The sequence below is a fragment of the Tamandua tetradactyla genome, chromosome 3, assembly GCF_023851605.1.
Source record: "Tamandua tetradactyla isolate mTamTet1 chromosome 3, mTamTet1.pri, whole genome shotgun sequence".
Taxonomy (NCBI): domain Eukaryota; kingdom Metazoa; phylum Chordata; class Mammalia; order Pilosa; family Myrmecophagidae; genus Tamandua; species Tamandua tetradactyla.
In genome coordinates, this window is record NC_135329.1 from 58,874,607 (window position 1) to 58,887,462 (window position 12,856).

General features: G+C 34.7%; 1 protein-coding gene across 1 annotated transcript in view; it reads left to right on the top strand.

Annotated features, from left to right (window-relative positions):
* The window catches only part of LOC143677337 (uncharacterized), a 63,712-nt gene that overhangs the window by 1,813 nt on the left and 49,043 nt on the right, over positions 1–12,856 (top strand). The window contains exons 2-3 of the mRNA XM_077153198.1: positions 1,375–1,471; positions 11,894–11,981. Of these exons, the coding sequence (XP_077009313.1) occupies positions 11,922–11,981 (60 nt within the window). The 5' untranslated portion in view covers positions 1,375–1,471; positions 11,894–11,921. The remainder of the gene's footprint in view (positions 1–1,374; positions 1,472–11,893; positions 11,982–12,856) is intronic.

The window sequence follows — 12,856 nt, forward strand, 5'->3', positions numbered from 1 at the left end:
AGTTGGGGATTTCCTTCTTATTGATGACAAAATAACTATGTAATTAAGGATAAAAATATCTGGATCATTCTTCTAGATACTGGTTATCTGGTAACTTCTCGTAATTTATATGGGCCATCAGTTTCACTCATACTTAAAATGAGAATATAATTTAAACTACCATTCTTCTCATCCTCATTAACTTGATAGGGCAATTTCTAGTCTTTAAACTGGTAATCTCAGATAGGGGAAGAACGTCCCACTGTTTGCTTTAGCAAAAAACTGGAAACTTACACTTCTGGGTTTTCCATTGCTTTATGTTGACCAGATTTTAGCAGTATTGAATCTGTGATTGAGAATGAGGACAGAAACTCATCATAAAAATGGAGCATCTTTGGATCAAGGTTCCTCTGATAAAGGAGTTTACAAACCTTCTCCAACAGAACTTACTGATGTCCAGGACACCTGAATCTTCAAGCCATGAAGATGGATATGTAATGGAAGGAAAGAAACAATCAGCACAGACTCATTATGTCCAAGCCTCATGGCTTGATGTGTGTCTGTCCACCGGGTTCTAACATAATTTCTGTTTCAGGGAGTCTGTATAGAGGGTGCCTTGATGCCCATTCCCCTCTTTGTTTTTTTAGCGCTGATTCCAACATACTAAAGTTATGTTTTTTAAAAGCCTGTTAAACTGAGGCTAGAGTTGGAGACATAATTAGCTTTGGAGAAAGTTTAGTAGAAAACTTGCCTTTGTTATGTAGGAGCAGCCCTTTTGTATTGCTAGAGTTTAGTTAGACTAAGTAATCTCAACAGTGGTGTTTGGGGACCTTGTTAGTTAATTTTGCATCATTTGCCCTAAACAAGTAGGGCAAATAATAGGTAAATAGTTTGTGATGTTTTCAAACCCAGGCTTCTTGTTTCCTTTACCACTAGCAACGTGTACATTATTAACAGATCATGGAGTAGTGGTGTTCGTTAACTAGTTTAAAAACCTTGGCCTTTTTGACACTGCTCTGAAATTCTGCTCTGGCCTTGTCAGCGAGGGGGGCCTAAGATCTGTTTGAGATCTACAGAAGAAAAAGGGAGCTTGTGATTAAAATAGGTTATTTTCAGAAGTTCAGGCCCTGGTGGAACAAACAGTTACAAGAGAAAGCAATTTATTTAACCTCCAGTTTGCTGACATAGAGCTTAGCATGAGGGACTCCTTATTATGCCTACTTAATTTAGTAATTTCCCCCATTTTGTTCTCTCTCTTAGCCATTGAGAGTTATGATAAAAATTTTGGTGTTGAGCACCACTCTGTTACTGCTGAAGGTCTTGGAGTAATAATTGCTCATGGGCAGTCGTGATGTTGTCGGTTTTTCCTTGTTCATCACTTTTTTGTCATTCCAGGCATAAAGGAAGCATTTCCTGGTTCACAAGCAACTGGAAACTACCATTTAATACTGTTGAGAGAAAAGAGTACACCAGGGAGACGATGATGAGTACTGTGAGTAATAAAATATTCAAACGCCCATCTCTTAGTATGCTTCTAAGCTCAGGTCCTGTGATTTAAAAATGGCCTTGAGGAAGATCTTGCCTATTTGAGCCATGTGGCTTGTTCAGTTATTTCATGCAGTTACATCTCAACTCCCCTAGAAGTGTTTACTCAAATACAGCAGGTGATGTTGCCATGGCAAAAATGCCTCCTTGTTCACATAATAAGTAATCAAGTACAGCAGTGCTATTGTCTGAAACAAGTTTAGCTAACGAATCTAATGACTATTGCTGTGCTGCTATAGCTCTAGCAGCAGGTTCTGCAAGTTCTCTATTGTGATTGATAGATTTCTAATCATGTTTTCATAATTACCCAGGCCAACAATTTGCCAAAAGAGGCAAAACAAGAATCCAAACTCCTTGGGTAAGTCCCCTTTCATCTGAGAATACAGATTGAAGTGAGTAGAATGTAGACTGATTATAAACTCCTAATGTGCAGTGAGGAGACCAATTTCACATTGCCCAGACATTTACCAGATATATAGGTAATTTAGTGCCTCGGCAAATATCTTATTAAAGCCACCTCAAGTAAAAAGACAGCCTGACAGAACAATGTAATTCCAGCCAAGGTGATGTTATTTATAGACCTATCACTGTGAATACTATCATTTGTTCTTAGTAATCAGGGGTCTGTGATATTTGCAGTACACATAATGAGTTGGTGCAAACTTATTTGTGTTGTGTATCTTTGGCATAGCAAGAGTTTTAGCCCTGAAAGTGGATATGAATTTTTATTGTAACTTGTAGTTTGTGGAGACATATGCACAATCATGTTAAGATCTCCAGGCCCTTCTCTGACATCTGTGTATTTCTGTAGACTAGTTGTGTCTGTAGTGAGGTCACAGGTCTAAGAAATATAGCAGGGTAAGAGAAACTTAGGTATAATATTTGAGTTTGACATGAAGCAAATGGTGCAGCTTTATCTAGAGAGAATGAAGCATTTGGGACCAAAAGGAAATTTGTTATGGGTTGAGTGGGGTTCACTGCAGTATGCATAGATCACGATTTATAGTGACAAATCCAATATTTTGTGAGGTTACCTCTCTTTAAAATGGGCCGGGAGAAGTAGACTATGGGGTTGCGTTTCTAGGCCAATGCTAGGGCAATGCATAAGGAAATAGAAAGGCTTTTATGCATTATAAGTATTAGTAAGATAAAGACTCTGTAAGGACCTGATCCGTCATCTTGGGAATAAGTAGAATGCCTCATGATATGGTCTATTTCACTTTTGTGCTAATTTGATTATTGTCTCCAGAGTTAAAACAAATCCAGGACTCTTGTGAAAACTTTTCCAGTCAAGATATGTGGTCCTGTGGTTCAACACCCTGTAATTTAGTGGCAGTATTAGAAGTTCAGAGTAGTTGCTAGTTTCCCTTTTGACAAGATTCTTACACCATTTTCTGTTGGTGTCGTTTCAAGTGGATCCTGTCTCCTGGGCCCAGATTGTGATTAGTGGGGTGTCTGTCACAGGAAAGGTGTCCTTTTCCTGTTAGAGATAATCTTGTGGTATAATGCATTAAGGATTTAGAAATTGGGGCATCTTGTGGTGTGACAATAAGTGATCAGTGTTAATTTTATTCACAGAGACATAGATCTGCCAGTAACAATTTCATATGAATAGAGTTTGAGTTTTACAGTGGGAATACTAAGAATCATCATATCCAGAGGTAAAATATTGTGTCATGGAAGGCCAATTTCTTCAGATAATTTAGACAGTTTTACTTTAATACTATAATCTCAGCTGTTTAAGTGAAGCTGTTTTTGCATTAAAATGTTCAAGAACATTAAAAAAAATTTAGTCTTGGTTTTTTTTCTGTGAGCTTCTATCTTGATGGCAGATATAGAAGGAAGTAAAGTGGCAGAAAGGATATCATTTGTCTACTTTTAATTGGTGTACCAGAAGAAGTGAAGAAACAGCTTGTTTCTATAGCATGCACATATCATGGATTTCACCAAATTGTATCTTTTATTAGTATAGATATTAACAGGTTTTTCCCTCAGATAGGAAGCAAACTAGGGTAAGAGGATAGAGGTCATTGTATACAGAAAAAAGTTATAGAAGCTATCTCATTCATTTCATAGTGAGTCATAACTGAATAGCCTTCTTGATATTTAACATCACGTTTCTATCATAAGAAGCATTAACAAATAGAATGGAAGCATTAACAAATAGAATGACATCTGGGATGGTTAAATGAACATGCATGGAGTCACTAATTGTAAAGTTAGCAATTTATAATCATGAAATTGTCTCATCAGATAAAGGTAGCAGAGTAGCAGGGTTAAGAACACTTAAGCATCTTAGGTAAAGATTATAAGGTGAAAGTAGGAGAATCTCATGAGTCAGATTTCTGGAGGAAGAACGTTGTGTCTGCTTGGAGTTAAGTTTTAACTAATTTGACAGCTTCTGCGATAGCTTTTACACAATTTGGATAAGCACAGGCATATGCATCCAGTTGCAAACTACAATAGGCAATAGGTTTGGAATTTGCTGTGTGTTGAGTTTCCATTCCTAAGACTTGGCTATATAACCAGTGCCTCTTATTATTTCCTGTTATCAAGGACGACAGCTATAGATTAATTATGTTTTCAAAAGAAAAATGAAAGCATTCAGTAAGAGTTTCCAAATTCTGGAAGGGTCTAGCACGGTGATAAAGATGAATGCTTCATGAACTATAGGTAGTTTAAGGGAAAATGGCAAAGGATTCCTAGTATCTAGAAAGTAAAAGAGTAAAACATTGGCATTAATCCAAAGAAAACTATAGTAATTCTTTATCAGTTCATTTAGTCCCAAGTAACCAATCCTTATTTTACCTATTCTTGTGTTAGCAATCTCATGAACCCATCAGCTTCTACCCTAGAATTCTGTTAATGTTCATGCAGTACAGTGGTATGTTTTCAAAATTATTTAAACAATGTCGTTAGAAGCTGGTGCCTCAGAGAACTTTGCATAGTCCTCTTCATGGGTCTTTAAGATAATCCTTTTTAAGATGAAGCACACTGGCCTATAGCTGATTGCAAAGATTTTCAGGGACACATCAGAATAAAAACTATCTGTAGGTGACAAAATACTTAAAATGGCCATGGTTAACTTACTGCTGTTTTACAAATGATCTGATGAGAGAGTTCATTAAACATTCTTTTAAGAATAGCTGAACTTATGTACAATAATACTACTGTTGTCCAATACCAGGCACTAAGTATTTGGACATCTCATGGGCAGTGAGGATATCGAGAAATCTGTAAGAACTTCATATAACTTCTGAAGTGTTTGTATTAATAACCCAATATATCATAAATTTAACCAACAGAAAGATAGAAAGTCCTTTTTAATTTGATAATACTTCCCATGCAACTGATAACATTAAGTAAACATAACTAGTTTAGCACCTCTCTATTTCCAGGGTAAAAGAGCAAATCCTTTGTGATTGTCCAGGGGCCCCTGGAAAATCCCAAAGACAGTTTAAGTTCAAGAAGGCATCATTTAAAGTTAAACTTTGGAAAGGCATTATGTTAAAAGTTATCAGATTTTAATTGTTAAATAAGATTATGGGTCACTGTGAAAAAATATTGACAGATTAACCAAAGTGACAGTAAAAGATTTTAAAAATAAATGGATTTCAGAGTTAAAAATAAAAGTAAAGAGGTAGGTAGCATGACTGTAAAATAGACATAATTATTTCAAAAGTGAGGAGACTTGTTCTCTAAAACAATAAAGATGATAAGGCCAATATGAAGTACAGGAGATTATTCTAAAGATACAGAATGTTTGCCTTCTAGGCAGGTTACTCAGATGGTTTTTTTTTATAACATCTTAAGAGCAGACCAGTAATCTAGAAAACTCATGGTAACAGAGAGAAAACCACATCCTAGTTTTGTATGAAAATACCATCTAATGTGTAACCTCTTAAATATCCTAAAGACCTATCAAATCTTAGACCTTAACCATGTCAAATAAAAGGCCTTTCTGCAAACTTTTTATAACTTTCTTTACCATTAAGAATCATCCTGCATATTCTTTCTCATTCTGCAATGTTATTTTATTTTATTTTATTTTATTTTATTTTATTTTATTTTTTTTTTTTTTTTTAAACAGAGAGAAGGAAGGAAGGATAGAAGGAAGGAAGGAAGGAAGAAAGGGAAACATCTTTAAACATTTTCTTGTTTTATTGTACTTTGTTTTTCCGTTTTTTGTTACATGGGCTGGGGCCGGGAATCGAACCGAGGTCCTCCGGCATAGCAGGCAAGCACTTTGCCCGCTGAGCCACCGCGGCCCGCCCATGTTATTTTATTTTAAGACAAAACTTCTTTTCGTTTAGCAGAACACATTTTGTATACCTTACACATTCAAGTTATCAGGAATATCTTAGAAAGTGTCTTAATGCTGGCATCCTTCAACACAAATACCCAGGTAGAATAAAATTAAGTTCTTAAGTTGTTTTCACATTGATAATTCCAAATACATACCCATTTTTATTTAAGTAATAATATTAAATCAATCCTATTTGACAAAGGTTTTCTCAATTATGGGAAATTTAATTTTCTTAACACTTGGATTTCATTGAATTATTTTAAGTTTGGTTTATTTTTTATATAATTGCTTATTTATCTGTAAGTATAATTTTTGAATAGCGATCTTTTAAGGGGTTTTATAAGTTAATTTGGTATTATCATTCAGAGATAGGAAAGTATAAACAAACCTACAGACAAACACAGGGAGCTTATAACTTCAATTTAAAAATTTTGGTTCTTTAAAAAATTTTTCTGTTAGATACTCGGAAATTTCATGAACTTTTTTCTCATTTACTTTTTGCAAAGAATCCTTAATGAAACTATTTTAAAATATTGGAATTTCTTAATATCCTCTGAGTACCAATTAAAAACAGGCATTGCATTTGACTGGTTTCAGAGTGCCTTTTCTGGACCGCATTTTTGAAATGAATGTTTGTCTATTTGGAATGTTTCCCATAATGGGATTCCAGGCTGTCTTTGGTGAGATGTTGTCATTTTGTTAATAGGCCCAGCCTCTATCCCCAACATTTTTGAGCATGTAAATGACAGTACCAGAAGGTGGAGAAACAAAATTTTTAGTTTTTGAGGATCCCATTTTTATCCCCTCATTTCTTAACTTGTGCACAGACAAGGGAATACCAGCACTATTGAAAATGAAACTGGACTGCACCAAAGACTCAGGACTCAAGCTCAAAATTTGTTCTTTCTTATCAATGTGATTGACTTACTGACCTTTGGGCAAAGAGATGTGATCAGAGAACTCAAACATGAAAAGAATGGAGCTCAGATCTGTGAGTAATTCTTGCATTAACCTTGAAGATGGTAGGGAGAACAGAGACCTCAAAGGATTCAGTGGTCACTTTCTTCTCTCTTGTGTGCAGAGTCCTTAGCAGTTGCTTTCACATCCTGTCATTATCACTAAAACTGTCAAAAAAAAATCCACAGGGAATTAATTTTTAAGATCTCATGCCTTTATTAATGAATAATTTATGAATTGGGCAATATCCATTCCATAAGATGGAAGGAAGCTCTGTAGAGTGACAGCAAGAACAAGGCTTATATAGGCAGAACAAGGTTGTCTTAAAGAAAGTAACTTTATGCATTGACACTGGATAGTTTTCCTTATTTAATCAAGCCTTGACTTAAGGAACTAAGATAGAAAAAAAAGGGAGCTGGCAAGTTAGGATTGATTGTTCTCAGGTTTCAAGTTCTGAACCTTACAAGAGACTGGAAGTTGGTTAAGCTTTGGTTTGCTGACCCGTGCCTATCATGAGGAACTGCGTCTTGGGTCTACTTATTTATCATCTGTTATGTTTGAATCTCTTGTTTCTTTTGTTTTTGCTTTCTTTTTTTTAATGCAATTTTATTGAGATGTATTTACACACCATATAAATTATCTGAAGTATACAGCCACTGGCTCACAGTATCATTATATAGTTGTGCATGCAACCCCATGATCAATTTAAGAACATTATTATAACTTCAGAAAAGAAATAAAAATATAAAAAACCCAAATCCTTCAATACCTATTATCCTCCCCATTATTGACCCACGGTATTGATGTAGTACAATTGTTTTTGTTGATCAAAGCATTAAAATATTACTGTAACTATAGTCCATTATTTGTTATAAGTACATTTTTCCTATTATCTCCTCTGTTGTAACAGTAGTGTCATACATTTGTTAAAGTTCATGAAATAACTTTTTTTATATTTGTACATGTAATCATGGGCGTTGTCAAACACAGAATTCACTGTGCTATTCAGTCCCATGTTTTTAACATCCCAGTTGTCCTTCTGGTGACATGCATGACTCTAAACTTCTCCATTCCACTACATTCACACACCATTCAGCACTTGGGTCTCTTGTTTTGGCAGTAAAAATTCCTACTACTTTCTCAAAAAAAAAAAAAGTAGAATGAATTCTGCAATTATTTCACAAATATATATATGAAAGTTCCATGTAATCTGAACTGAAAATTCAGAAAACTCTTCTGTATAAATGGCACAAATATTTAAAATGTGTATTATGAAAAAAACAGTTGACTATATTACATAAAATTGCTAAAGTTACAAAGCTAAACCAGTATTCTCAGGAAAATTATTGGCCTTATATTGTGACAAATACTTATAATGCTGAAAATAAATCATTAAGATTTCTCCTACCTTAAGAAGTTAGCAAAAATAAATACAACTGTTTTAGTTTTTTAAAGCTGCCAGAATGCAATATACCAGACATGGAATGACTTTTAAAAAGGGAATTTATTAAATTGCAAGTTTACAGTTCTAAGGCTGTGGAAATGTCCAGATTAAGGCACAAGAAGAGATTACCTTCACTCAAGAAAGGCTGATACTACCCAGAACACCTGTCAGCTGGAAGGCATATGGTTGGCATCTGCTGGGGTCTTTGGCTCTTGGATACCTCTGTCATCTGGGAAGACACATGACAACTTCTGCTAGCTTGTTCTCCTGGCTTCTTTCATAAGGATTTCCTGGGTGTTTTTCCTTATGCATCTCCAGAGGTCTCCGACTGTGTGGGCTCTCACGCATTTTCCAAAATGGTTCCCTCTTAAAAGACTATATTAAGTGATCCCCACCTTGAATGGGTGGAAATACAGCACCAAAGGAAGCACCTAATCAAAAGGTCCCTCCCACAATTGGGTGGGTCATTTTTCCATGGAAACAACTTAGTCAAAAAGATCCCATCCAACAGTATTGACAAGGATTAAAGAACATGGCTTTTCTGGGGTGCACAACAGTTTTAAACAAGCACAATAACAAAGCTTTTGAAGAAATATAGCAGAGAATTAATAGAGCAAAGCAAAATATCAATCATTTATAAATAACATAGAAGAACTCTCTAAGATCTAGGTCAGCATGCCTAAGTAGTACTTTTTGTAATGAAGATAATGTTCTATATCCATACAGTCCATTACTAGTCACATATGGCTAGTGTGCATTTGAAATTTGGCTACTGCTACTGAAGAACTGATTTTTTAAAAAAAAATTAATGAAATTTAATTAATTTAAATTTAATAACCATGTGTGGTTTGAAACTATTCAGTGTTTACAGTATTGAACAGCAAAGACCTAGAATCTTGGAGGAGGTATTTAAAAGTAATGAGATAGATTAAAGACCAAAATGGAAAAGGGACCCAAATAGTCAAAATAGGAAATGATGGTAAGACCAAAGTTGACACAGTAAAATGTAAGATGTTGGTTTGATGTAAATAAAAGTCTGAATATAGACAGAACTTAGAAAATTTAAGTAAATGAGACTTGCTCACATCTGTTGTTTGGAGAATTCATCAAAACTCAAACAGTGGAAGCCTCAGTGAGGCCAACTAGCTTCTGAGACTGTTTTAAATAGAAGCATAGTTAGTGCTTCATTCTGTGAAGCACTCACTTGTTAATTGTGATTGGAAATACCAGCCAACTACAAAATTAATAACGCTCTTACAGTGTTGGATATGTATAAAGCCGTTGTGAAAGGCAGTTTTGAAAGTTCATTTATTCCTTTTTCATAAATACCTTTGACTGTATTATGTGTTCTAGGAAATATTCCAGGTCCTGGAGATTCGGCAGGGACCCATTACACATGGCCTCTACAGGGAAATGGCTGAAATTCTCTAAAATAAATCTGGAAATAAAAATAAATGGAGGATGAATAAATATGAATGTTTTCCACATCCTAATGATGTGACAAAAATACAACAGGTTACTCAGATAAAGAATAGATGCTGGGAGTGGTAATACTCTCTAGAACAGGGTAAAAATATTGCTAGTTATAAGCAAAATTGGAATGCAATTTTATACTTGTTTTTAATAAGGGGAAATTATAGAAGTATATAACACAGTACAGAATATAATTTTGTTGCCATATCATTCCCAATTGAATTACACTTTAGATGAATTCAGTATTTCTATTTTACAGTTTTTATTTTATTTTTCTCTGAATATGGTGTCATTTCTGCCTGAAAAAGAAATGAGAAAATAAGTGTTTATTAAAATTTACCACTTTGATGCTTATATTTATAAATAAATATTAAAATGTATATGTTTTATATTCCAGAGAAAAATGGATTTCTTTGACTAACATGCATGCAGTTACTGTGTTTGGGCTTATCTACACATCTTTTTTTTTGAGATGAAATTCACATAGTATAAATTTAACCATTTTAAACAGTTTAGTCATTGGTGTTCGGTACATAAACGGTGTTGTGCATCAGCTTTATCTTATTTCCGCAGCGTTTTCCTCATCTCCAAAGGAAAGCTCATACCCAGAAAAGGAGCCACTCCCCCACCCATACCCTTCAATTTTCTGTCTGTCTCTGTTGATTTACCTATTCTGGATATTGTATGCAAATGGAATCGTTTTTAAAAGAGGCCTTTTTTTAAAAATCTGGCTTCTTCCACTTATGTTTTTGAGATTTTTCCATGCTACAACTTGTACGATTACATGACTCTTTTTAATGGTTGAACAGTGTTCCAATGTAATATAACATTTTGATTATTCATTCATTAGTGGACAGATATTTGGTATGTTTCCGTGTGTTGGGTATTTTGTATAGTGCTAAGAACATTTGTCTACAATTATTTGAACATCTCTTTTTCAGCTTGGGTATAAATCAAGGAGTAGATTTGCTGGGTCATCTTCTAATTCTATATGCAGCTTATACAGAAACTTATTGAGGAACTGCCCAAATATTTGGCACCATTGTACATTCCCACCAGCAGTATGCAAGGTTTCCAGTTTCTCTACACCCTCACCAGCAGTTATTTTAGATTTTTAAAAAAATTATAGCCATCATAATTGGTGTGAAGTGGTGTCTCATTGTGGTTTTAATCTAATGACTAAAGATTGTTGAGCATCTTTTCATGTCCTTGGCCATTTGCATATATTGCTTGTAGAATGGTCTATTCAAATCATTTCCCATTTGTTACTAAATTATTTGTCTTGATAAGTGAGAAGAGACTTTTTATATATGGTCTGAGTTTTAGGCCCTTCTCAGATACATGTTTGCAAGTGTTTCCTCCCGTTCAGTAGATTGCCTTTTCACATCAACAAAAGTTTTTAATTTTTACAAACTTCAGTTTATCTGTTTTTTATAATGTTGGTTTTAAGCCATATCTAAACATTAATTGCCAAATCCAAACTCATGAAGATTTACCCCTGTATTTTCGTTTGAGTGTTCTTATTTTTCTCTTTTATTGAGCTTTCTAAATGACTTAACTTTTTGTATATGTATGCATGTAATCACCAAGTGGACTTAAGAATGCAAGATGTGTCAACATATAGAAAGCAACCAATGTGTAATACTCTATATTAATAGATTGAAAAAGCAATGAAGAAAGCCTGAAAGCTTTCCTCCTGACATCAGAAACCTGAGAAGGATGTTTGCTTTCATTTTTTATAATTTTCTGTAAATACTATAAAGTAAGGTTCAGATTTCATGCTTTTCATGTGAATGTCCCTTTGTCTCACCACCGTTTGGTGAAGAAACTGTTCTTTCTAGAGTGCAGTATCTTGGTGACATGTTCAAAATTAATTGTCAGTAGATGCATGGATTTATTTTTAGACTATCAGTTCTGTTCACTTTCATACCAGTATCACATTATTTTGATTACTATAGATTAGTAGTATGCTTTGAAATGGAAAATTGGGTATCCTCCTACTTTGTTCTATACACTATCATTGTAAGTATTCAGGTTCTTGTAATTTCATTTTTTTTTTTATTGTTAAACTGTTTTATTAGTCCTACAAATGCAGGGCTTACAAAACTTTCATACAGACAGTGTAGTATATAGTTGTGTAATATACCACCTATTTCGTATTTTTTTTGTTTTTTTGTTTGCATGGGCAGGCACTGGGAATCGAATCCGGACTCTGGGATGGCAGGCAAATACTGCGCCACTGAGCTACCGTTGCCCACCCTCCATGTGATTTTAAAGGTCAACTTACATTCCTTTTTAAAAAATATATGGGCTTTGGGATTTTTATATGCATTGCAGTGTATCTCTAAATCATTTGGGGGAGTATTGCCACCTAGAATATAGTAATTCTCCCAGTCCATGAAATGGGATGTCTTTCCATTTGTTTAGGTCCTCTTTAATTTCTTTCAGCAGTATTTTATAGATATCAGTATACAACCCTATCATGCCTTGGTTAAATTTATACCTAGTAGTTTTAATCCTTTTGATGCCACTGTAAATTAATTTCTTTTCTTTTCTTTTTGGATTCCTCATAGTTTGTATACATAAACTCAATTGATTTATGCATATGTACCAGTCTGAAGGATTTATGTACCCTAGAAAAGCCATGTTTTAAGCCTAATCCCATTTTGTAAAGGCAGCCATTTCTTCTAATCCTTATTTAGTACTGTAGGTTGGAAACTTGATTTGGTTATCTCCACGGAGCTGTGACTCACCCAGTTGTGGGGATTAAACTTGATTAGATGGAGACATGACTCTACCCATTCTAGGTGAGTCTTGATTACTTTCCTGGAATCCTTTAAAAGAGGGAGCATTTTGGAGAAAGCCTTAGAATGGCAAGAACGATGAGATAGTCATGAGAAGACTGCAGAGCCATGAAGCAGCGTCCACCAGCCAGTGATCTTTGGAAATGAAGAAGGAAAACACATCCCAGGTTGCTTCATGAAATAAACCTAGAGAGAAAGCTAGTAGACATTGCCATGTTCACCATGTGCTCTTCCAGTTGAGAGAAAAACTCAACTTCATTGGTCTTTCTTAAATGAAGGTAACCTCTTGTTGGTACCTTAATTTGAACATTCTCATAGCCTTAGAACTGTAAGTTTGCAACTTAATAA